This window comes from Ambystoma mexicanum, chromosome 10 (genome assembly GCF_040938575.1).
Source record: "Ambystoma mexicanum isolate Mex_15411 chromosome 10, UKY_AmexF1_1, whole genome shotgun sequence".
In the NCBI taxonomy this organism is placed as follows: Eukaryota; Metazoa; Chordata; class Amphibia; order Caudata; family Ambystomatidae; genus Ambystoma; species Ambystoma mexicanum.
Window position 1 is genome coordinate 1,625,772,409 of NC_090932.1, and position 25,304 is coordinate 1,625,797,712.

Here is a 25,304-nt window from a genome sequence, read left to right on the forward strand (position 1 = left end):
ATTGCAATTTCTTAATTGTACAATCCTAAAATGCTAGGAAAATAAATATGCAGTGCTTTCTGTTTGCTCCATGAGCAACAGAGCTTAGAATGGAAAGAAATAATTCCTTTTATCACAGTGTGCAGTTTCGTTTTTTGAAAGGCTTCAGAGAAATATGTTCTGTTTCACAGGCTTGTATTCATGGCTTGCAATTACATCCATGTAGATACAAATCAAAAGAAGCCTTCTGGTTTCTGTCGGGTAACCTGACCTTTGCACTGCCCTATGCTCTTGTGTGTAAGTTTACACAGGAAAATAAAGCTGTGGTATTTACAAGATTATCATGCATAAAAAGACCTGGTACACACCTTTTCTGGAGGCCTGGGCAAGAGGGTAGAAGGCCTGTTAAGGGGCAGAGTGGAAGAAGAAACCAGAGAACAAGAGGTGCAACCAAATAGAAGGAAGGAAAGCCCAAACTCTAGAGGACAAACTGAAGGGAAGCGTGCAAGATGGGTACGTTGGCCTCTTGGCATGCTGCAATTCGCCCCTCCCCAACACTCCTGACTAACTAGCGGTTTTCATTTGCATAGGGAGTATGCCCCATTCTGAGATCATTCTTTCTGCAGGTCAGTTCTAATCATGAGGGCAGACTCGGCCTTTTACCATTTTGCATGTCATTTTCCGTCTTAGATCAACACCTTCCGCTTCCTAAAATGTCTAACACTGTTTATTTACTGTGCAAAATGTGTGATAGTTATGACCAGAGCTTGGGGAGGTGTTATGGAGTCTAATATGGGGTCTAAACATTTTGTAGAAGGGAGATGGAGTGAAGACCACCGACGACGGCGTAATGCTAAATGAGAGCCGCCTTCAAGGTGACCCATTAAAGACCACCCCTCCCTCTGCACACACATTTTTATGCGTTCATCTGTCACCTCACTTGTACAAAGGATGGTGCTGGACAGCCACTTTCGCGTTCATGATGCTCATCCTGGCTTGCTGATTCTCCCTCTTGGCACACTGCTGAAATTAGTGAGGAAAATAACACTACAATCTTGCTCTTTACTTATCAAGTTCTATATGGATTTCTTTGTCCGAAGGCAAGCGACTGGAGCTGCTTGTGCTCCGTGGGATCACTAGAATTGTAACGGTTGCATCAGTGATTCTTGGGTTAATCTTCTTTGTGACCGAGTCTCAATTCAGAATCCCCCCTCGTCCTCTTGAGCCTTTGTCATGGCTTTAGTGTAGGGCACTGCACTGTGCCTTGAACAGTTTTGAGGACGCATCTCTTGTTGGTACCCCTCACGAGGGCACTTAACCCAGTCCAATGGACCCATAGTCTCAACTCGACTTTTCCCACGATTTGCTCTGTTCTGTTTTCTTCTACATCGCCTCTTCTACATCGCCTCTTCCCCATCTGTCGATGCTGCCAATTTGATGGGCAGTTGGCCCACAGCAAGGGTAGTGTCTTTCTCACTGCAGACATTCAATTGTCTCATGTCCCTTTTGGGGTGTCTAAGGCTGACTGCAGATGGCTGCCGACTTCGTTCCAAAGTGAATGGGTCCCATCACTATTGAAGTGGGTTTCGTCTGGAGTGGCGATGCGAAGCAAGTTGCTAGGAAATTCATCACAAATAAACTGACCTGTAAAATGCATGGATGGCATACACCACCCCTGCGAAAAGCACTGAGTGGCCTGGTTTCCCTGCACATTGCTGGCGGCACAATTAAACATTCATAAGATATGTCTGTCTATTGGCACGGCCCCCCCCCCCCTTAGTCAGTTATGTGAAGTACTATCATTCCACTGTGTTCTTGCCCTACCTATTACAGGGTGTCGGCAATGAATCCGGGTAGCCTCTTCCTGGGACTAGCCGAGGGAAGACTGTTGTCGTTATTTCATCTACATCATGGACGTCTGGTACTGCTAGACTGTGGCGCCTCGTGTAGGCCAGCGGTAGCCTGCTAGGCGAGGGTCCATACTCTGCAACCATTGGCTCTCCAAATGTTTTGTGATACAACTTCCGTCAACCTTGTCTAGCATAGTGCATGGAGAGGTGCCAGGGGAAAATATAACAGTGTTTATTGCAGAATGGCCATGTTTTTAAGCAAAACAATCGCGTGGGTTTTTTTTTTTTTTTTTTGCGGCAACCAGTTCTAAGGCACGTACACAATGTTCACTTGCAACAAATCAAATGCTAGACGCACACAAATGGAGGGTTGAATGACCCGTTGCTATGTCAGCCGTGAAGATCTCTACAGCAGCATGCTGTTCATGCATCTGTCGAGAACATGCATGCACACGTTTCATTTTCGTTCACCAATCCCTCCTATTTGTATTTGTTTCTTCTCTCCATTCCCGCTTTCCCCTTCGACATGCCCACTCCTGCTTAATTGTGGCTGAACTCGAAAAAAAAAATCACCACAGAAAAGCCTGTTGACATATTGCTAAAGTCTGCCTTATGATGCTTTGACTTGTGGCGCAATTCCTATGTTGATAAATGTAGGGGCATTGGGCTGTCTACTTACCACGCAATCGTCTGCAAAACTAAATATGCGTATTTTTAAATCTATTGCGCGTTTCAGCGACTAATCACAAAGTTGTGGTTGTGAAAAAACCTAAAGCTTCAGACATTTGTTTCCAAATCCACATTTCTGAACACTGCCATTGGCATTTCATATGTTACATGTATATTACATTTTACTCTGGCTATGTCTTTGGATATCATTATTTCGCAGTTTCAAAATTACAATTGTGCAAGGTGCTATTTATGTAGGTCTGCGAATAAGGATTGTATGCACTGTATCAAATTATTTTGATGGAACCTGGCAAGATATCAGAGCAAAAGAAATGTGTATGGTGCTTATTGTTAATCGTTTTTGTATGCTCTATTAGCGGGTTGACTTGGAATTCCCATCTTTTAACTATGAACTCTTATGTATCACTTTATTTTTATTTGTAATTGTTTAACAGCATTTCATTTTTTTTTTACTACTGTCGAAATTTGAACATAATTCGTACTGAAAAAAAGAATGCTGGTGTACACATGTTAAAGGCCAACCGCAGCTCGATAGCTGTCTCGGTTGCACATGTTCTAAAGCATGAATAAACATTGCTTAACTAGGTTAGCCCATGCTGTAGGCAGAAGGGAGTTGGCACCTCTTGTTTGTCTCCTTTGGAGGCGTGGTGTCTTGTTTTGCTGCTCTGTGTGATTAAGCGTTTTCCCTATGGTGACCGGATTTTTAAAATAAATCTGGGACGGCTGCAAACGCACAAGGAGGACTTGCCCCCAACTGAACAAAATACACCGCCCTCCTAACCCCCTAACCTCTCTATCCCCTTCCCCCATCGTATTCCTACATTCTCCAGCATTGGATCTTTCACAGATTCAGATGCTGTGAATGTTCCCTGTTGGGCTGGGAATCCTCAGCAGCCTAGAGCAGTTTAAACTTAAACTGAAAATCTAAATCACATTTGTGCTCTAGTATAGTCACTTTTGGGACATACTGCCCATGACCAGCAGGAACATCACCCTTGGTTCCTCCTGTCGGCCATCTTCAGATTATTTTACTGCAAGTTCATGTTGGGAGTCCTAAGAAATCTCTGCTAATAACTTGGAGAAAGATTCTTATTTCATGTTTTGATGAAAAAAAGCCATATTTCGACATCCTCAACAACGGGACTGATACCAGAGTCTGATGGGTCGCGTCCGATCAAGTTATCTGCGATTTGGGCCTACCTCGTGGCTGAGGCTCGCTGCCGCCTGAAAAACATTTATCTTGAAGGTTTGCACCTTGACTGCTTATACTGCTTGTATCTGCATCATTTAAGAATGCAACATTTGGCAATCTCTCAAATGGGACAATGCGCAACCGACACAGATGACAGGTCGCGTAGCGAGACTATGCCGGTGGGGCATCTGACTTGTTCAGCATGGAGTCATGCCTCACTTCGGCAGGGTAGGTCTACCCAGTGAACCACCTTTAGTAAGAGGTCTAGGTCGCATGAGCGGCCTTCCAGCAGCAGGAAAAAGGCGCATAGCAAAGCGTCTAGAGACGGACCGTCTCACAAGATGGCAGAAAGATCTTCACCTAAGGTCAGTGCCTCGGCTGTTTCAAAGGACCAGTGTATGCCAGCCCCCTTGCTCTCAATCAATGGAACCCAGACCATCCACGTTTACGAAGACTTCCCAAAGCGGTAACACTGTCTTCCACCATTACATCGTCCATGACCAAATCTGCCTCCACTTCGTTGACGTTGAAGACAACTACTCCGTCTAACTAAATAGACGGCCACAGCGATCAAGCTAACTACGACACAGTCTACCACTACATTGATGCCGCCATCGACGGTAGGTGCCATACCAACATCATTGTCAAAGACGATCTCGTCGGCGACGAAATGGGCTGCGACACCGAAGTCTGTCGCAACCATCAGCAGCTCATACTACCTCATCGACCCCAACCTCTACAATGTATGTGCTGGCAGCACTCCCACACCCTTCATACTCTCTACCAGGGATTGGGTTGCTGGTGCAAACAGTGTTAGTGGTGGAACCAATCCTGCCTTCCTCTGATGAAAGGGCTGAGGAGGGTACCATAACCCCCTACAACCCACGAGTTCTTCTCTTCACGAGCCCAACAGAACACCATCAAGACAAGTGTCACCAGAAAGGAAGCCAAGCCCTTCCAGGGCACCAACGCCACCAGACCCTACATCACCACCTATGAAATCAAGCCTTATAAGGGCCGCCTGCATGGCTGCACGTGATCTCTATGGACATGCTTTCTAAACTAGTGTCCACATTGCAACAAAGGCTGCCGGATCCTTCACCAAACCAGACCCTTGTCATCAGCGCTCTGGAGGCACCTCTTGCCCTTCATGCACCTCCATGGAGGAAAGGATCATAACAAGGTCTCTACCGTTGTTTGTCCCAGACAGACAAAGATCAAAACCGACAATTCCCCAGACCAAGTGGGCTCGTTCCACATGCTATAGAGAGGAGCGTCCAAAATGTTTGACCTAGCTCTAGTGGAGCAGCGTAAAGGGAGCCTCCTGTACCAGCGCAGAGACCATCAGTGTAAATCCATGATATCCCCACAGCTGCCCAAGGAGGCTCAGACCCTGCGGTACTAGGCATTGCAGTACTGCATTTTCTGCTCCCCCCTCCCCCCACTTCTCCCTCCACCTGCCAGGTATCCACCACACCCTAGCAGACCCTCTTTGCAGGGAGTTGTGCTCTTGCCACGAGTGGAAATTGCACGACAATCCACTTCACCAGTTCCTGAATTTGGGCACGCCGTAGATGGACCTTTTTGCAGCCTACAACAGTCAGTGTAAATGCTTCCCTGTCGAGCGAAGCTGGGGGACGCCTTTGCGTTTCTGTGGGAAGGGAAGTTCCTGTACGCATTCCCTCCAATCCTGTTGGTGGTGAGAGTTTTCCACACTTTCAGACTATATCGGTGCAAACTGATATTGGTTGCCCCCTGCGTGGCCGAGACAGTTCTGGTCCTCAAGACCACCTCACCCTCTCGTTAGCAGCTCCACTCTGGTTGACGCTACACCAGGCTCTGCTATCCAGGATCCAGGGAGCAGTGCTTAATCACGACACCAGCCCCACTCAGATGGCCTGGCTCCTGTTAGACTTCGGATCCATCTCACTGCCAGGAGATTTTGGCTCGTACTAGGTCCCTGTCCACTTTGGCATGTTGCAAAAGTAAGTGGCAGCGTTGTCTGGTGTGGTGCAGAAGCCAACATCTGACCTTGCACCACCATCCAACTGCAGGACTTTTAACCATATTTACGGTGCCTGGCGCAATCGGGTTTGTCACATTCTTCCATCAAGGTGCATATGGCTGTGATTTCCAGATCCAACCGGTCATCGGGCGTCCCTTTCCTCTGGTCTCACTGGCTGGTGAAAGAATGCTTGTGGGGTTGCATTGTCTTGTCAAGACTAATAAAACCACCCTTGAGCCTCTGCACAAGGCGTCCATAAAACATCTCTCTTAGAAGACTGCCTTTAAGCCTAAATCCATACTATGCACTAAAACTACGTTTTTGCCGAAGTGCCGTCCACCTACCACCTTAATGAACCAGTGGTTCTTGGTGTTCCTTGGCATGCCTGCATACCCGGCCGGACGGTCATTACATTCCTTGGACGTAATGCGTGCCCTTAAGAACTATGTTGCTAATACAAAGTTCTTCCGTCAGAGAATCTTTTAGTGACATTTGGCTGTCTGGATCAGAGAGGTGGATTGTGGCTTTCATTTCCTTCTGCCATCAACGGCCTGGCAGACCGCTTCCAGGCAGGCCCTAAACTCGCTCCACCGGGGCAGCTACTACTGCTCTGCTCTCCGGGGTTCCGCTGCTGGACATTTGCTGGGCATCTACTTGGAGACTGGCGCGCACACACTCGCCAGATTCTACTGTGTCAACAGGGATTCTGCGGCAGAGTCTAGTGTTGGCAATTTATTTCATCGCAACCTGTTTGCGTGAGTTTAGTCTCCAGTTGTATGTTTTCTCCAGCATGGGTTCTGGCTGGGGTCTGGCATGGATTCACATGCTCATGAATATTCCCCGTCAGGCCGGGAATCCTTGGTAAAGAAAAAATCAGTATCAGTTTCGTTTCTGATCTTTCTTAGTAGTAACCAATCACTGGTCTCTGGGTCATACTGCCCCAGCCAATGACTGCCCTCTCCCTAAGCACCGCCTCTGGCAGCCATCTTCAGATTTTTACCACACGCTCAAGTGTTGGGAGTCCTCGTGTTTAGCTCTCGAGCTTTTGTTGTGTTTTCGCGCTTTTTCAAGGAGACTTTCTCATTTTTCGGTCAAATAGAGCCTCAAGCTCCACCGTCTCTACATCCGAGTAACCGGGATCCGTGTCAGATTTTTCTACGCCCCTCAAGGGTGAAGATTTCGTCGAGTTACGCTTCTTGGAGGAGTCCAGAAGTTCCTGCGGCCTACCCGAACATGGCCCAGGAGAAAGGAAGCTCGACGCCCGGAAAGCTGTTCAAGGTTTGGCCTGGATGCCAACTGCAGAATGTGTTCAAGGAGGACGAGCACTTGAAATGTCTCTACTGCTTTCATGAAGACAAAACGCATGTGGAGAAGGACTGTGCGTTTTCCGGGAACATGTCGGAACGGACCATCAGGGACCGACACCTTCGTCTCTCCAACTGGCTGGAAGGAAAGAGCCCCTCAGGTGAGAAGTCGTCCAAGCGGTCTTCAAAGTCCTGTGAGGGCGCCCCGGCGACGGGGGCCCAACAGAAGGCGAAGCACCGTGAGTCCGGGAGCGCCAATCGGTTGGGCTACTCGGCTGCCAGGCAGGGCGCACCGTCTCCAGCGCCATCAACCACGAGCCAACGCTCTGGCTCAGGGAAGAGGAAGGCTGAGAACCCGGCGAAGCTTCTGGAGAGGCCCCGGTCGACCTCGAAGGATCCGGCCGAGGGGGAGCGAGGCAGTGACCCTCCACCCAAGGTGAAGGCCGCAGGCCCACATGGTGGCGAAGGCCTTGATTCACCCGGCCAAGGCCTTTATCGAGGAAGTCGCGGCGGCCCTGGCGCAGCCTGTGGAGGCGACCTTGGGGCCCAGAGTCTCCCTGCCTCTTTCAGACCCATCGAAAAGACCCGCGTGAAGACCCCGGCAGAAAGAGGCGGGGGGGGGCGGTGGCCATTGTGGACACAGACACAGCATCCGAGGAGGAGCTGGTAGAAGTCTTGGAGGGCCTAGACGAGGGCGTCGAAGAGGCCCGTCCCCACGGGAGGGATCCCGACGAAGGTGACGGCACCGGGTCCTAGTCACCCGTCGCTTCCGGAGCCGGAGGATAACTTGGCGGATGTTTTGGTGGCGATACAATCCTTATTTTCGGAGATAAGGACGAGATTGCCCTTACCACCGAAGGAGGATTCAGAACCAGGCTCGCCGGAGGAGCCAGAGCCAGAACCAGGCCCGGCGGGAAGCCCCCCAAGAAGACGGATCCATCCAACCCCGCCTTTTCATCCCTCGCGGCCTGCTCAGCCTTAACCCCTGTCCCTGGTGATGACACGGGAACAGACACGGCCACGACAGGTACCGACGACGGAGGTGACGACGGGACGGAGCTCCCATCGCCCCCAGCCCGGGCCTCCCCGCCCGACGAGATCGGATCCTTCCATGCAATGATCGCCAGGGCATCCAAGCTTTTTCAGCTCTGCCCCGAAGAGAAGGAAGGTTTCCTTTACCAACGGCCCAAGGCCAAGAAAGACAGTCCTCGCCGTGCCTCTGCTGGATGACATCTGGGACGAGGGTCTGACCCTTCAAGAACCAGTCTACGACGCCTGCCAAGAGGTATCGGTACGAGAAGAAGTACCGGGTCCCCGACGCGCACAACCGACCCCTGACTCGGTCGTCTCAGCGGTGGCCAAGAAGAAAGTGGGGGGGGGGGGGGGAAGCATCGCCCTCAACGTCAACTTCCCCGCCGGACGGCGAAGGAAAGAAGCTGGACGCAAAGGAACGACGAGTTCTCATCGGCGGCAACGATTAAGGCGGCCAACGCCCTCGCTATCGTGGCCCGCTATGACGGGGAGTTATGGTACATTTCCGCCAGGACGTACAAGCCAAGGTTTTGGACATGCCATTCGACGGGAATAATCTGTTTGGGATAACAGTGGATGAGTCCCTCCAAGCCATCAAGGTGGACACAGACAGCTAAGGCCCTAGGCATTTTCCAACGAAGGCCGTCCTTTCGGAGGCAAGCAGGATGGCTCCAAGGGATTCGGCGGTGGCTCCTCTACTTACCGCCAAGCGGCCCGCTTCCTCGTCTCAGGAAGCCTATAGAGGTTGAAGCTAGTCGGGTGGACCCTGCCGTCGTCGCCAGGGAGGGCAAGGCGTCCTCCAAGCCAGATTGAACCGACAGCGGTGTTGGGCCCCCACCGAAGCACCCCGGTGGGAGGCCGGCTGGCGAAGTTAGTGTGTGGGAGTCAATCTCCACTGACCGTTGGGTGCTGGATGCCCTGGGCCAGGGGCACGCCCTCGAATTTCTAAGTGCCCCCGCATTCCACCCATGGACAGGAAAGAAAATCGCGTCCCTCAACTGCTTTTGGAGGTAAGGGCGATGCTCAAAAAAGGTGCCATCGAGCTCGTCCGGAAGAGGCTCCGGTGCTCCGAGTATACTCAAGGTACTTCCTCATGAAAATGAAGACCGGAGGATGGCGCCCCATCCTGGACCTGCGACGACTGAACAAGTACATCAAGGCACAGAAGTTCTGGATGGTCACCCTCCAGCACGTGCTGGGAGGGCTGGAGGAGGGCGATTTCCTGTTGTCGTTGGATTTGGAGGATGCGTACTTCCACATCCCCATTCTAAAAGGACACCGAAAGTTCCTCAGGTTCGTGGTCCAAGGACGGCACTACCAGTTCAAGGCCCTCCCATTCGGATTGAAGTCGGCATCCAGGGTGGTCACCAAGTGCCTCGCACCGGTGGCTGCGCCTGCAGGGGATCCACGTCTACCCCTACCTGGATGACTGGCTCATCCGAGCAAGGACAAGGGAGCTTGCCGTAGATCACACAGCGAAGACCGTCCAGCTGCTCACGGACCTGGGATTCTCCATCAACTTTCCAAATCCCACCTGGTCCCGTCGCAAGTCGCACTGTTTCTGGAAGCCAAGTTCGACACAGTGGCGCGTCTGTCCTCGCCGTCGGATGAAAGGACAAAGGCCATCCTGGGCAAGGTGCCGCGTCCGCTGGCCACAGACGTGGCCAGGGTGAGGTCCATCAAGTCCCTCCTTGGGATGATGTCCTCCTGCATATATCTCGTGCGCCTGTGCAGGCTTCGGATGCGCCCTCTGCAAGAGTTCCTCGACGCCCGCTGGATCCAAGTGACGGGCAGCTTCAAGGACAGGATACTGCTCAACGAGACCTTCCGACGAGCGATCTGGTGGTGGGGCACCCGTGCTCATCTGACGGCGGGCACAGACTTTCAGACTCCATCCCACCAGATAACGGTGACGACAGGTGCCTCCCTGGAAGGGTGGGGAGCGCACACCGGAGAACTTCACGCAAGAGTCATTTGGCTCCCGGAGGAGAAACCGCTTCACATCAACATCCTGGAACTCCGTGCAGTGTTCTGGGCCCTCTGGTCCTTTCTCCCGTCCCTCAAGGGCAAGGTGGTGAGAATCTTCACCGACAACACCACCACGATGTTCTACATCTGGAAGCAGGGAGGAACCAGATCCCCATCCCTCCAAGGAAGCCCAGGATCTGTGGCTTTGGGCCGTCGCCTAAGGGAGGTTTCTAGTGCCCTTTCGTTTGGCAGGGATAAAGAACACCATTGCCGACTCACTCAGCAGGGAGCTGCGCTCGTGCCATGAGTGGGAACTACGTCAGGATCAAGTGGATCGACTCTTCCGATGATGATTGGGGGGGACGGGACCGCAGATTGTCGCCGTCGCGAACGGGTCGAACTCCAGTGCCAGAGGTTCGCCAGCAGGTTCCCCCAGCCGAGGAGCATGGGCGATGCCTTCTCGTTCCCCTGGGACGGCCTGTTCCTATATGCGTTCCCTCCGTTGCTGTTGCTGCTCAGACTCGTCAACCAGCTCAAGAGGTCCCGGCGCAGGATGATCCTTGTCGCACCGGCGTGGCTGAGGCAGATCTGGTTCCCTGACCTTCTGGACTTGTCAGCTTCCCCACCAGTCAAGCTGCCAACGGACGCAGATTGTCTCTCCAGAGAAGGAGGCGCCATCCTCCACCACGACCCGGAGCCGCTGAACTTGCAGGCCTGGCTCCTGCAGCACTAGAGTTTGGAGGGTACGATATCCCGGTTCCTTCTGCCATTCTGACTCGAAGTACTGCTCACTAATCTATGCATAGCATGTGATCTCAGCAGATCCAGCCTCAGAAGGAATACATTACTCACTGTAATTGCATTTCCGTTGCTTGATTTTGCTTAGATTTACATGCGCGCGCCCACCCTTCCTCCTCTGGAGTAGAAGGTGCATAGTTTTCTGGCTTATCTGCTTTATTACATCTGTACCTGTGCTCCACTGCATGCTACCTCATGTCAGAAACGAAATAATCTGATGGACCTCGACGCTTGAAGGACATTAGGTACAGTGGACGTCTCACTAGTAGAACTGGCCCGCCCTATATATATATATTATTATTTATTTTTTGACTCAGTCAGTCCTGCTCTTCAACTAAGGCTAAAATGGATGAAAAACCTACAAATGATAGAGGTATATATCATTCGTAGGTTCTTCATCCATTTCAGGCTTAGTTGAAGAGCAGGACTGACTCTGGGTCCACCAGATATTCCTGAACTGCCTGACCAAATGTGGCTGTATTACCAACGGCATTTTATTTTCATGCTGGCGGTAATGCAATGGATACCTCTTCAGATCATGCTGTAATTATAGCAGGTTCTTCCAATGGCACTACAGTGTATTGCTAGATCTGGAAGGGGGCAACCACCTATTGTTTGGGGAGTATCCCATAATCATATTTATGATGCTTGTATCTGCTTAGATTCACATGCTGTGCATAGGCCGACATCTAGTGGAAGCTGCAGAGTATTAGTTTGTTTGGTGTCGAACTAGGGCGTGCCAGTAATACTATCCCTGGGTGTGACGTCCCATGTGCCCATGATCCCTCGCGTGTAGGACCCTCGGATTGTTTTTTTCCGCCATACTAGTCGGACGCATGTTGCAGAGTTCCCTTGGCATTTGCCAATTTTACCTAAATATTGTTAAAAACTTAACTCCATCCTATGCCGAAGATAGACTTCTGCAAAGATCGAGGGAACCAGCCGTTAAACTACACGACAGACCGGCCTGGGCCGGGCCTTGGAAGGCCTCTGGCCTCGGCTCTGAACAAGTAGGGAGAGTGGGGGGTGGTCATAACTTTCCCACATTTATTTCCTACATATACACAGCCTGCTGCCATATTTACACATGGGGAAGAATTTGAAAGGAGTACTCTCCATAAGTGTAACAGGAAGTTTCCCTGGGTAGATGAGCACAATACGTGCAATGTTTGTCTCCCATGAGGCCATCCCGAGGCTATGTGTCGAGCTTCAAGCCAAAGACACTTGAGGACCGCTCGACGAAGTGCTGGACCCACTATGCCAGGCAAATCAGGTCATGGACATCGAAGGGTCGTTCAGTGAAGGCAGCAACACCGCCGTATCGGACGTCAAGGAGCAGAGGGGTGACTATAGACACCCATGCGCAAGTCCCTGACCTCGGAGGAGTGGCCAGCGGCCCAGTTATGGGGACAACACCCAGCGGCAAGAGCGCAACCCACACCACTTCCTTTAAACACATCATCCCCAGCCGTGATTCGACACACGTGTCGAGCGATCGGCAACGGAAGGCACCGAGAGTGGTCCAACAATCCTGTGTCCTCTGGGCGTTCCCGTTCGTGATCGCAACATGACAAAGACCAACAGTCTGTGGTTGGAAAAGGTGCCGTACTCTCAATAGTCCCAGAGGCTTGATCGTCTGAAGACGATTCTGACCTCTATGCTCGCAAGTGAAAGCGCATAGCGTCTACGCCCGAGATTCGGTGCCCTTCTTCTATTACCCCCGAATCTCGACACGAAGCATCAAAGACCACCTCTGAACCTCAACGCGAAGTGTCGGAACCCTCGGAAACTCATAAAACCTCCGGAAAACATTCCTCTAGTCACGGGAAGGGGGATAAACAACACAAGAAACCTTCAGAACACATGAAGAAAAACAGAAGGCTCCTAAAGTGATAGGAATAGTGTCCGGGACCTTGGACTTTTCTAAGAGTAAAATTGTCCCTCCCACTCATGATATGGGCATGGCTGAGGAACCAGCCCAGGAGGTTTATTCCCAGTTGCCATCACACCACCTACCTCTGCCCCTTCGGGGGTCCAAGGACTCTCAACCCCCTACTAAAAGGCTCCGCTCTGAGACTGGTGCAGGGCTTGGTTTCAGACCCTTTGCTAATTGAACCTTACTATCCAGAGTCATATGGAGAGGAGACAGAACCATATGCTGGTAGACCAGACAGGGCTTTCTTATTATGGGGATGACGAGGAACAGGTGGATGAGGCGGAAGCCTTCAGTCTTGACCCCCCAATTCCTAGAGCCCCGCCCCGGTGAATGACTCACCTATTTGATAATCAGCCACTCCTCAATGAGGTACTGGCTAAAGCAGCAGCTCATTTTCAAATACACACACAGGGTGTCCAAGAAGATGGGGATTTCGCAGAAGAAATCCTAAGAGACAAGAGAGCCATTACCCAGGCGATCTCAATATTAAAATCAATCCAACGTAGACTTGATCCCTCACTGGTAACCCCAAATCTTATTTGTGCAGTGAATCCACGAGTGGATAAATTATTACGGCCGCACCCTCCGATCACATGTACATAAGGGGTCAATTAAAACCTGACTCCCTGGTAGTACCAAACACCAGAAAGAGGGCAGGTACACCATTAGCTTCTCCAGAAGTTCCTCCCGATAAGGAGAGCAAACGAATATATGCTCTGGGTAGGAAAGTTGCCTCCACGTCAGCCAATCGGGCACATATTGTTAACGGTACCACCCTTTTAGCAAGCTATAACTGCCATCAGTGGGAACAAGTAGCTGCTCTAGTAGCCTCTACACCTGAACCACTAAAAGGCCAGTTGACCCAAATTCCAGCAGACGGAAGATCCGTATCTGGATGCGTCCTTGAGACAAATTTTGATGCAGCAGATGATGCTGGAAGATTAATAGCCGAAGGCACAGTAATAAAGCGCCACGCTTGGGTAAGGCAGTCGGGGTTCAAACCCAAGACCCAAGCCACACTTGGAGACATGCCGGTAGAGCCGTACGTTCTATTCGGCAGGGCAGTGGAACAGGCACTAAAGACAGCTAAAGACGAGTACGAGACTCTAAAATCTCTTAGCCAACTTACAGATAAACCCCCAGGTGAAAGGGGAAATAAGTTTTTGTCGCTTTCTCGGCCAAAGCTCCCAGAGGGGTTCCAACTACTACCAGAATCAAGGAACCTCATGGGGCAACAATCCGTTCCAAACATCACAGGGATTCACCAGAGGCCAGCGCAGGGGCCGCATTACGGGTAGAGGCAGCCCCGCCAGAGGTGGTACGCCACCTATTAAACGGTGATGTTCCGCTTCGGGTCCCCTCCCATGCATCCCCAGTAGGGGGGGGCGCATGTCCACATTCACCCACGCATGGGAGAGGATCACTTCGGACAGATGGGTGCTGTCTGTAGGATACTGTATAGAACTATTAGCGCGCCCCCACGACCATCCTCCAAGACAGAAGGGACACTCATTGGAGCACCAGAAAATCCTTGTCAAGGAGATCGCCACTCTACTTGCAAAGGACGCCATAGAACTTGTGTCGGGCGACCGGGTAAAAGGGGGTATTTATTCAACCTACTTCCTTGTGCCAAAAAAAGTAACAATGCACCCAGTATTAGATTTGCACCTTGCAAACAAGTATGTCAAGCCACAAAAATTCTACATGAATAAAGGTAATACCCCTACTAAAAAAGGGGATTACATTGCCAACATTGGATATGAAAGATGCCTATTTTCATATTTCAATGTTCCAAGCGCACAGAAGATTCTTGCGTTTCAAGATAGACCACCAGCACTAACAATTCGAGGTGCTGCCCTTAGGTATAGCCTCGGCTCCAAGGGTATTCACGAAGGTACTGGCGGTGGTGGCGGCGCACCTACACAGGGAGGCAATCCCTGTGTACCCTTATCTGGACGACTGGCTCATCACAGGGAAAACCCCCATAATTTGCAGACTAAACATTCAAAGAACAATCAACCTCTTTCAATTGGGCTTCTCAATCAACGAGAACAAATCAAGCCTAGTGCCAAGCACCTCAAAACAGTTCCTAGGTGCTGTCCTAAACACCCAAGGGGGTTGGCCTTTCCATCAGAGGAAAGAATTCGGAATTTGTTGCTGCAAATTCCTCAATATCAGGCAGGTAGCCAAATAAGGGTGCACAAAGTGATGCGTTTGCTAGGCATGATGGCATCTTGCATTTACCTGGTTCCCCACGCATGCATGCAACCCATGCAGGAATGGTTGGCGAAACGGTGGTCTCAAGCAAGTGGTCAGTGGGACGATCTAGTGGAAGTTTCGCCAACACTAGTACAAAGTCTTTGCTGGTGGACAAGAGAATCTTACAAAGTGGAAACCCTTCTACAATCCAGAGATACAGGCCGTTGTCACAACAGACGCCTCCCTAGCAGGGTGGGGAGCTCACTACCTTCACCACGCAGCTCTGGGTCTCTGGTCTCACACAGTGGCTCGGAACCACATCACTGCTAGAACTTCTGGCAGTCTTCAGAGTGCTTCGCGCATTTGAACCCCTCCTAGCCAACATGTCAGTGTAGATCCTAACAGACAGCACAACGTCAATGTTTTACTTAAACAAACAAGGGGGAACGTGTTTGCCAAATCTGTCCAAGCTTGCCCAGAAAATTTGGAAATGGGCGAACGGAAGATTTACCCGTCATCCCAACATGTTCCAGGTTATCTCAACTTGCTAGCAGATGCTCTGAGCAGTTATCTCCTTCCAGAAGAACATGAGTGGACACTACACAAAGGTCGTAGGAGATCTCTTCTCTCGGTGGGGTTTCCCCACTATAGACCTATTTGCCACAAGAGAAAACGGGTAATGCCCAGATTTCGCATCCAGGTTCCCCCAGCCAGGCTCCAAGGGGAATGCATATGGATGAATTGGTCAGGAATGTTTGCCTATGCTTTTCCACCAACCTCTGAGGAGGAAGGTGGTCAACAAAATCCACAGGGATTCTATGACGCTCATCCTAGTTGCTCCATGTGGGCGAGACAGCCGTGGTACCTACTCCTGCGCAAATTAGCAGTGTACGACCCCATCAAGCTCCCGTGCCGATAGGCCCTTGTAACAGTGCATCCTCAACCCAACTCCATAAACTTGGCAGCATGGCTCCTGAAGACATGGAGTTCGGGCATCTCAATTTACCCCAGAGATGTATGGATATCTTGAAAGAATCAAGAAAACCTAACACAAGACACTGTTACTAATGACAAATGGAAACGATTTGTTATTTGGTGCCAGAATAAGCAAATCAAGCCAGTTGATTGTACTCCTTCTAATGTCATCACCTATATGCTCCACCTATTGGATGCAGGGTTAGTGTTTAACTCACTTAAAGTGCACCTGGCAGCTTTATCAGTCTACACCACTTCCTATAACAAGGTGTCATGGTGGAAAGTGCCAGTTGTCAAAGCATTTATGGAAGGGGTAAAGGGACTCAACCCTCCAATTTCTAACCCACCACCAGGTTGGGACCTTAATGTGGTACTTGCTAAGCTCATGGGACCCCCCTTTGAGCCCATACACAAATCTAGTCTCAAACACTTGACTTATAAAACTGCCTTCTTAGTTGACATCACATTCATAAAACAGGTCAGTGAAATTCCAGCTCTGCCAGTGCAGGATCCTTTTTTACTGTTCCTAAGGATAAACTGGTTTTACGCACTCACCCTAGGTTTTCACCGAAGTTCATTTCCAAATTCCATGTTAACCAGTCCTTGAGCTACCATCCTTCTTCCAAGAACCCAAAAGCTCTGCTGAGGTGAAACCCCACACACTAGATGTGAGGAGAGCGGTCCTCTACTATGTAGAGGAGACCAGACCGCTAAGAAAGACAGATCAGCTGTTCGTCTCCATAGCTCTAGGCAAAGAAAGAGATTGCGTCTCAAAGAATGCCATCTCTAGTTGGATAGTCAGATGTATACAACTTCTACAACTGTGCTGTTCCCTCTCGGATAAAACACTGCCTTTTACACCAAGGGCCCACCCTACAAGAGCTACTGGAGCCACACTGGCTTTCATTGCAAATGTATCCCTTGACAGCATTTGCAAAGCAGCTACATGGAGCTCTATTCACACCTTTACTCAGCACTACTGCATTGACACTAATTCCAAGACAGATACTCAAGTGGGACAAGCGGTTCTAAGACATTTATTCACTCATGACCCTTCTCACATCCCACCTCCTCCTCCTCCTTCTAACACTGCTCGCTAAACTATGCACAGCATGTAATCAAAGCAGATTCCACAAGCCTCAGAAGGGATACATTACTCACCGTAATCGTATTTCTTATGCTTGTATCTGCTTAGATTCACATGCGCCTGCCCTTCCTCCCCTCTGAGAGAAGGAGCATGGATGCTTGTAGTCTTATCTTATCTGCTTGGATACTCTGTACTCACATTACTCCTCATGTCAGAAAAATACAATCTGAGAGTCCTGCACGCGTGAGGGATCATGGGTACATGGAACGTCGCACTAGGGATAGTATTACTGGCATGCCCTAGTTCGACGCCCCTTTTCGAGTTTCAAAAAAACAAACTAATTCTCTGCAGCTTCCACTAGATGTCGGCCTATGCACAGCATGTGAATCTAAGCAGATACAAGCATCTGAAATGTGATTACAGTGATATATCACATCCATTTCAGGCTTAGTTGAAGAGCAGGACTGACTCTGGTTCCACCAGATATTCCTGAACTGCCTGACAAAATGTGGCTGTATTACCAACAGCATTTTATTTTCATGCTGGCGGTAATGCAATGGACACCTCTTGGTTTCTTCCAATGGCACTACAGTGTATTGCTAGATCTGGCAGGGGGCAACCACCTATTGTTTGGGGAGTATTTGTTAATTTTTGGGGAGTGAAAGTGGCTGAAAAAACCCATATCTGTAGGGCTGGTTGGTTGTTAATTTAAGTTGTGATTTTTTGTTTGTGGGACTTTGTCAATAAAAGCCTCAATCTTTTGTATCGGTTGCGGGGGGAGGGGTTGGTTCTAGTTGAAAGCTACTAGCCAGGACTATTAACCACTCTTCTCCCTGACATCCATTTATGTGCACACAATCCCATTTTTTTTCACTCGCCAAGAGTGGATTATCACTTGTGATAAGTGCACATTTTGAGGCTTGCGTTTTTTTTCGTTCTCTTTTTAACCATTTCATTTCTTCTGTTCATTGGGAGGTTAGTAAATGTTTTCTAAATGAAAGTTCTAACAAATGTAAATGACTCCTGTTCTTTCTCTGCAGTTGTGCAAACAATGGATACCATTTTGACTCGGCTCCATCAGTTGAACCCAGATCAACTAAGGGAGGAAATTGTGAACGCTGGCCTAAAATGTGGACCCATCACAACAACTACAAGGTTTATTTTTGAGAAGAAATTGGCTCGAGAGTTGATAGAGCGCCAGGGAATTGGAAGTGACGATTCTACCTCTGTTTTGCTCTCATCCAATGCTGCAGCAGGTTGGAGTAAGTCTGCTGTGGGACATGCACCTGCGCAACCCTACCAAGGTGGCCCAACCGGGTCAATGGACCTCTCCGAAGATGGAGACTTTGGGTACAGCATGGGCCTCAACCCTCCAGAAGAGGTTTTTACAAATATGCAGAGCTCTACAACTGTGCGAAAAACAGATGTTCAGTGTACCCAGGCACCGTTGACTGATGCGTCCGTATACTATGGAGTTTGTCCAGTGTTTGATGATATTCTGGCAAGAAATGGTAATTATTTCGAATGCTGTGCAGTGTTTTGGGGATTGTTGATGGCACTTGTTTTTGCCTGGCTGGTATTGTGACGGGTGGTCATCCTGTAATCTTAACTTTGATCATGCTATTCTTGTTGGATCTCCCACCTCACCAAGCTCAGCCAAAAACGTTTGCATGCTCCACTTCTGCCGTACCCTTTAACGGTATAGCTTGTGGCAGATCATGATCGCCACAGCAGAACCTGGCCCTGCAAATCGTTGGTTGATGGTGACTTTCGAGGGCTCTGACGTTTCTTAGTTGTGCAGTTGCAGTAATGCCCCCGTCTTTCTCCTCCTGACCGGCAGTCTTAAGATGCCAACTTTATTTACTGTTATTGTGTGAGCCCTGGGTCTGCCACTGGGTCCTCTGCAAGACGCCCTTCCACAGTGTAAGGCATTCACACAATGGTCATTTGTTTTGCCACTTCACGAAAATATGTAGAAACTGATGGACGAATCTGACTTTTTTTGGCACTCATTTTCACCCCGGCCAGCATGTAACTGAAATAATTTAAGTGTAAGACATGTAAAACGACTTCTACTCCTGGGCTTACATTTGCACCGAGTGTGCTAGTTCAGAAATAGCTACACTTGCCACAGCTGTAACCACGGTTAACCCCCACCTGAGAGCTGACGACTGATGAAATATCGCAAATGCATTTATCTCTCGCAGGGCACAAGTCCATTGCAAACACCTAAGGTGCCATGTGGAATTTCTGGAGACGCGTTTGCCAGAAGGTCTATTCTGAATTTAACCCGAGTTTTCCTATTTGCGTTGGATGGTGAGGGGGAGAAAGTACATTTGTAAGTCGGCCCCGTTTTATGAATCAAATGCTTTTGGGCCACTAAATGAGTTCCATGTGAAAGATTAACACTTAACTGCGGGAGTGGGCACTGTCTACAATGATTTCATATGTGAATTCAGGACGGACAGGCTCGCCCTTGTGGGGGGGGAGGTCAGGGGGAGACACTGGCCCCATCTTTAGCTTTTTGTGTCTAGTTTAGACACGTAAACTAGACCATTGGAAAGATCTGTTTTATCAGTCATTTCATTGCAGGGGTAGGCCGGCCACGCATGGGTCTTCCTCTTCAGATCCCTAGCAACCATGTTTTTCTTTTTTCATGTTAGACAGAGTGCATGTGTACGTGGATAAAAAGGAGGCCATGCAGGCTGTGAAGATGATGAAGGGCTCCCGTTTCAAGGTTTTTTCTGTAAGGGAAGATGCTGAGAAGTTTGCCAAAGGGATATGTGACTACTACCCGTCTCCAAGCAAGGGGTCTCTGTGCTCCTCACCAGCTAAACCGGGGCCTGTTTTTAACAGAGGTTAGTATCATACGTATCAAGTGAGGTGCAGCCAAAACGAGAAGTTCAGCTGATGTGACTTGCATTTGTTTTCTAACCTTTTTGTACTAGAATAGTTTGGTGTTTGTCCTGTCACAAAGTGCTAGATGCATGAAACCAATTACTCTGCTGCCTGCTCCTTCTTTCAAAGCTTTCCTTTGCACTAGCGACTGCCAGTCTGGCAAAACCTGCTTCTTTTACCTTGTTGTCTTGCATTCATTCAGATTGGTGGCTATGTTGTTGGTAGAGGCCATGTCTTCATCTTTAATCGACACAAATGGCAAAATACATTGCATTAAGCTTTTATGATATAGGCGTTGATGTGCTCTAAACGGGTACCCACTGAAAATGACGTTCTATTTTTTTTTTGCTGTTCGTTCTACATCATGTTACTTTTTTCCTTTTAGCAATTCTATACTTGGGCAACTTTGTCGCCAGATGTTTTGGACTACACATTCGTCAACCATAGTCAGTGTGGAATCATGGTAATTGTAGTCCAAAACTTCTGGAGAGCCGAAGGTTAGACACCTGGCTTAAAGTAATCCCAAGCCTTTTGTCGATTATTCTAACCTTGCAAGAATAAACCTGGTGTGGAGTTGTCCACTCGGCCAGGGAGGCATTTCATTATGCAGCGCCCTCTTGTTACTAAATGCTAGCAAACTGCCACACTGTCCCCTACCTTAGATGGTGCTGGGAGAGAGGAAGCAGGGTGGTAACCTACAACATGCTTTCTAATTAACTGCATATTTGTTGAATTTTATGTTGCGTTGTTTGTATAGTACCTTACAGTGCTGCAAGGTAATCTTGGAGCACTGAAGAGTTGGATGCCCAGGGTGTTTCAGAAATTAGCTGCTGGAACCCTGTGACGCCACCATAACCTGCAGGTCTTCTATGAGAAGGCCATATGGATCTTTTGTTACCACTACTTGTGTGGATGCTTGGAGCGTGTGCATGGAGTATGGCGGAAGGAACCCTTTGTAGCGTTGTTTGATTTCACCATCCTCCTCGTGTTAGAAGCCGGTACTGTAACAGACTTTTCTTTTTCATAGATGTGCTGTCTTCCCCCGAGGCGGACTCTGCTAACAAGGAGAGAGCAAATAGTTTTAAAAGTCCCCGCACACAGGATCTGACTGCCAAGCTGCGGAAGGCTGTTGAAAAAGGAGACCAAATTACCTTTTCTGAATTGATCTGGAGTAACCCTCGATACCTGATTGGATCTGGAGATAACCCAACCGTTGTGCAGGTAAATTCTGTTGCTTTTGAAAGTCAAATAACGTCTATCGTTTTGCTGATTGTTGGGAATGATTTTTCTTTTTTGCAACTTCCTCATGGCCTGGAGTGTGAGATCCGCAGCATTTCGGCTACGGATTTTGACTGACTTTTTCTAGTGAGTGGTTATTTTTAAAAAATGTTTTATTAGGCTCTCCTTGCAGGGAGAAGGCTGCCCACTGTTTTTAAAAAGTTTTGCTGTTTTTTTTTCTTTTTTTTTTTTTACATGGCAGCATGTCACTTTCAGTGCACTGCTGCATGGGACAAATCTCATTAATTGTCTCTAAAGTGAGGGCTAATTGTTCAGTCCCCCCTTCAAATTATGCCCCGTTTTATCTTATATAAGGTACATGCCATCTATCATGTCACCCCTAAGGCGTCCAGTCTCCAATTTTTGCCCTCGGATGATTTTATCATCCTGCACAGGCTTTAGAGAGTAGGTTGATGCCAGTTCTACTTTACTTTTGGCTTCACCAAGGGTGCAAGCTATTTTACCACATTGGTAGCACAATACCCATTGTGTGCGTTACAGGGTTTTTCTTTGTCTCTGTGTCCTCAAAATGGCCACGCTGACCATATGGGCTGTTTGTGAGCCCACAGTGGCAGTCTCCATATTGGTCCTAACTTGTTTAGGCCGAGGTAAATCCTAGTACTATCCCTCCCACTTCCTGTGGAGGAGGCAAAGAGGCGTTTCCACTGACCAACCCATATGGTTAGTCATCCGACCCCAAGCCCTCATCCCCTTTAGTGATTGGCTCCCCATTCGCAAGCCGCTTTGTGCAAGGGTATCTAGATTTTGTCCTGCCCCTGTTGCTTTCCTGTATTATGGCGGTGCCAGTTCTGCGGACATGCTGAAGGAGTATTCCTGTCGTTTTTGCAATTTTTGAAGCCCTCTTGACAATAGTGCTGTCTGTAGTGTCTTGGGCATATCCTGGTTTGGGGTGTTGGTGATCCAGTCTGGTCTTCTTGAAGATGCCTGGTGGCTCCCACTCCACTGTGGAACTATTTTCTGTGCAGTTTACCACTTCATACTGCTGGATACCACCAAAATCTGGCTGTGTTTTACTGCTGTGCCCAGAATGTGGTGGTTGCCTTAACTGCCTGCCAGATCTTTAGCTTAGGTCATCTGATGGTCCCTCCAGCCGTTGTACCCGTCCTTGAGCCATTTGCTGCTGCCTTTTTCCGATTAAGCTGTTGGGGGCCATGTTTGCAGGTTCAGTCCTCTTTCCGAAGTCTGTCGCTGGATTTTGCACTCCTGACTTAATGATCACTGTGTGAAGAACCTTTGTCCCTTTCCTAGTTCGCTGGTAGGTTGTTGGCCTGGGCTCCAAATACCAGGCAACCGAATCCTGAAACTCTCATGTGGAGAAGAAGTGGTTTTGGGTTGCTGGAGCAGTTTTAGTCAAAGCAACCAACGGGAGTCCTTGCCCCTGGTTTCTTGAGTGGGCGATTATGAGCAATCCTGAGGTGCCCCCCTGGTCTGTGATGGTGGTTCTTTTGAGGCAAGTCTTTACTGCATTTCCCATAGACCTCTTGGTTGGGTGGGTGTCCTGTTCTGCTTCTTCTGGGGCCTGTGTGGGAAAATACTTATTTGTATTTCTGCCGCTCTTGAGAAAATAACTTTAAAGCACAAAAAGAAACACATGAAATATATTTTCTTATTTGCAGAGACACAGGTTTTATTATATAGCTGCAGCCATCTCCACATAGTCGTACTATTTACCATGGGAACCACTTGCCCTCTCATTATCTGCCTGCTTTTCCCTCATTCAAAGGAGAGCCTTTATACATATTACAGCCAGTGTAGACTTTCAAAAGGTCTTTGACCCTTGATATGCTTGCACTCGGGCCAGGGCGTTGACCTACTCTTTCGCAGCTGTTCCTAGGCTGTACAATATACTAAAATTCGCTCTGTAAGCACAAGTGGGCATCTGAATCCATGCGTAGGCATTCATTTAAATTGAAATCTCAGGAGTTCTAAAGTAACATATGTTCGCAGTTTTCTGTTTCAGGGAACCTATGTCAAAACCATCTTCCAAAGCCTACAACATTTAATACACAGTTCACACCTGCGCCCAGTTTCTGAACTCTGGAACACTTCTTTGGGTTCTTCCCTGGGATTGATAATCGCAGAACCTGGAACTGTGAGGCATACTGTTAAGCAAAGTTTGAATGCTGTACCCTCTGGGAACACTACGAACAACTATGACTACAGGTATAGGCAACCCAACCTTTTGGTATAAGCTTGTACTACATAGTTTTGGTAGAATGTTGAGCAGCCAGGCTTATCTCAAGAGGGGAAATGTGAGCTGTAGTGGAGTTACACCAATATTCAGTTACAGGTATTCAAATAAATTTAGAGGGTTTCTTGCATAATCAATTAATGAATTTATCAGTCAGTTATAAAGCCTTCAGAAGGGAACAATAGAAGAGTAACACATATACTTCAATACCGTTCACTTTGAGTTTCTGAATCAGACCAGACCCTTTTGGGATGGTCCACAGACACAACCTACACCCACAGGTGACTTCAGTAACAAGGGTGCTGGGGGACATTAATATCTCACTGTTGGCAATCAGAATACTCTTAATTACGTAAAAGGTAAAGGTTATCAGAACACCAAGAGACCACAGATACTCCTAAGCAGGCAAATACCTTTAGATATTCTTAGACGAGTCATTCAATAGGTGACGCCAAAGTCAATGGGCAAAAGTCTTGGATAGGATACAGCCCTTCTGGTAAGTAAATGGAAAAGTCTTTGCACAAGTTCTTAGGCGTCGTTGATGAAAAGTAGAATCGAATGTAGGGCCACAAGCTGATTAGACTTGCGAGTTGTGGAAGTTACAAGCACTTCTACAGTAAGCGTTCTCTTAGACTTGTTTTACAGTACCTTGGTAAAGAAGAAAAGATGCAGCTGATGACTTCTGTTCCTGTGCAGGTCTGCAGATCTCACTGTTCCTGGGCCTCAGTCGTGGGGTCAAGAGGGAGGACGTCGGGTCTCCTGCAATGCAATGGGACTGTCAAAACCCCCAACCGGCAAACTTCACGTTTAGTGGCTGTTTTGTGTTTTAGCTACCACGAATAGCAACAACACGGTTCTTGTCTGTCAAGGTGAACTGTCCTTGCTTCTGGGGTCATGCACTCTGCTGAGGGGGCTCAGGCTTGGTCAGTCCTGTTTCGTGGGAGTCCGGAGGATCTTCCAAAAGCTTTAGGCCAGCTTAAAAGTAACGCACACAATCTGGTGTCCCTTTCCCTGGCTATACGGTTTCCTGCAGAAACTCTGAGGAAATTCAACCAGCTCCGAGATGGGTGTCCAGGGGACGGACTTTGGAGTGGAAGTCGTCCTTGCAGGGGCTTCTCTGTCGATGCGAACTTGGCTTTTTTGGCACTACAGCAGGGTTTCACCAGGCAAACCAATGGTCCAGGAGTTGCAGCAGGCGTCCTCTTCAAGCTCTTCTGTTCCTTCGTTCAGTGGCCGACTCTGCCTTCCAAGCCAAAAGACTCCTTTTATTCAGTTCTCTCCCATTCATTCCAGCATAGCTGTCACTCACCCAGCAGGGTGGCTGTCCTTGCCGGACAGTCAGCCAGCCAATCACCACAGAGTGCATTTGGGTCTCCTAGGGGACTAGGCACCTCCCTCACTGCTTGCCTAGCCCAGATACTCTGGAGCCAGAGGCAGGGTTCACTTCTGAAGCCTGCCAAAGGCGAAATTAACAAAGGGACCAAACCTGGTTTGGCGCACAGAGAAAATCTCTAGAAGGACCTTTCCACAAAGACATGGTTAAAAAAAAGACGACTGGGGACCATTTTGTCAAAGATGGCTCTGTGCCTTTTTGAAAAACATGGCACCCGCGGTTAGCTTTACCAGAGCTGAGAACAGCCGCAGTAAATGCAACCCATGGTAGTTCGGAACAAAACCACTTCCACCTGCCATTCTGTGAGGAAAGGGTGACATAAAAATGTTACATGAGTATTTAGACACGGGATACTAAGTAACCCCTCCAGCACTCTATTGTAAGATGGGGTGTGCTGGGTCTAGCAAGTACAATGCTAAGTAAAGTCAATTTCACTTTACTGCTCTGGGAAACTTTAGTTTATCCCAGAGAAGGTATTTAAACCTTGGGAAATCTAAAAGACTTCCCT

The 25,304-nt window shown here is 48.7% G+C and overlaps 1 protein-coding gene across 1 annotated transcript in view; it reads left to right on the forward strand.

Annotated features, from left to right (window-relative positions):
* Positions 1–25,304, forward strand: part of ANKLE2 (ankyrin repeat and LEM domain containing 2) — a 496,889-nt gene that overhangs the window by 29,172 nt on the left and 442,413 nt on the right. Inside the window, exons 2-4 of the mRNA XM_069620011.1 lie at positions 18,056–18,526; positions 19,679–19,873; positions 20,941–21,134. Coding sequence (XP_069476112.1) covers positions 18,056–18,526; positions 19,679–19,873; positions 20,941–21,134 — 860 coding nt within the window. The remainder of the gene's footprint in view (positions 1–18,055; positions 18,527–19,678; positions 19,874–20,940; positions 21,135–25,304) is intronic.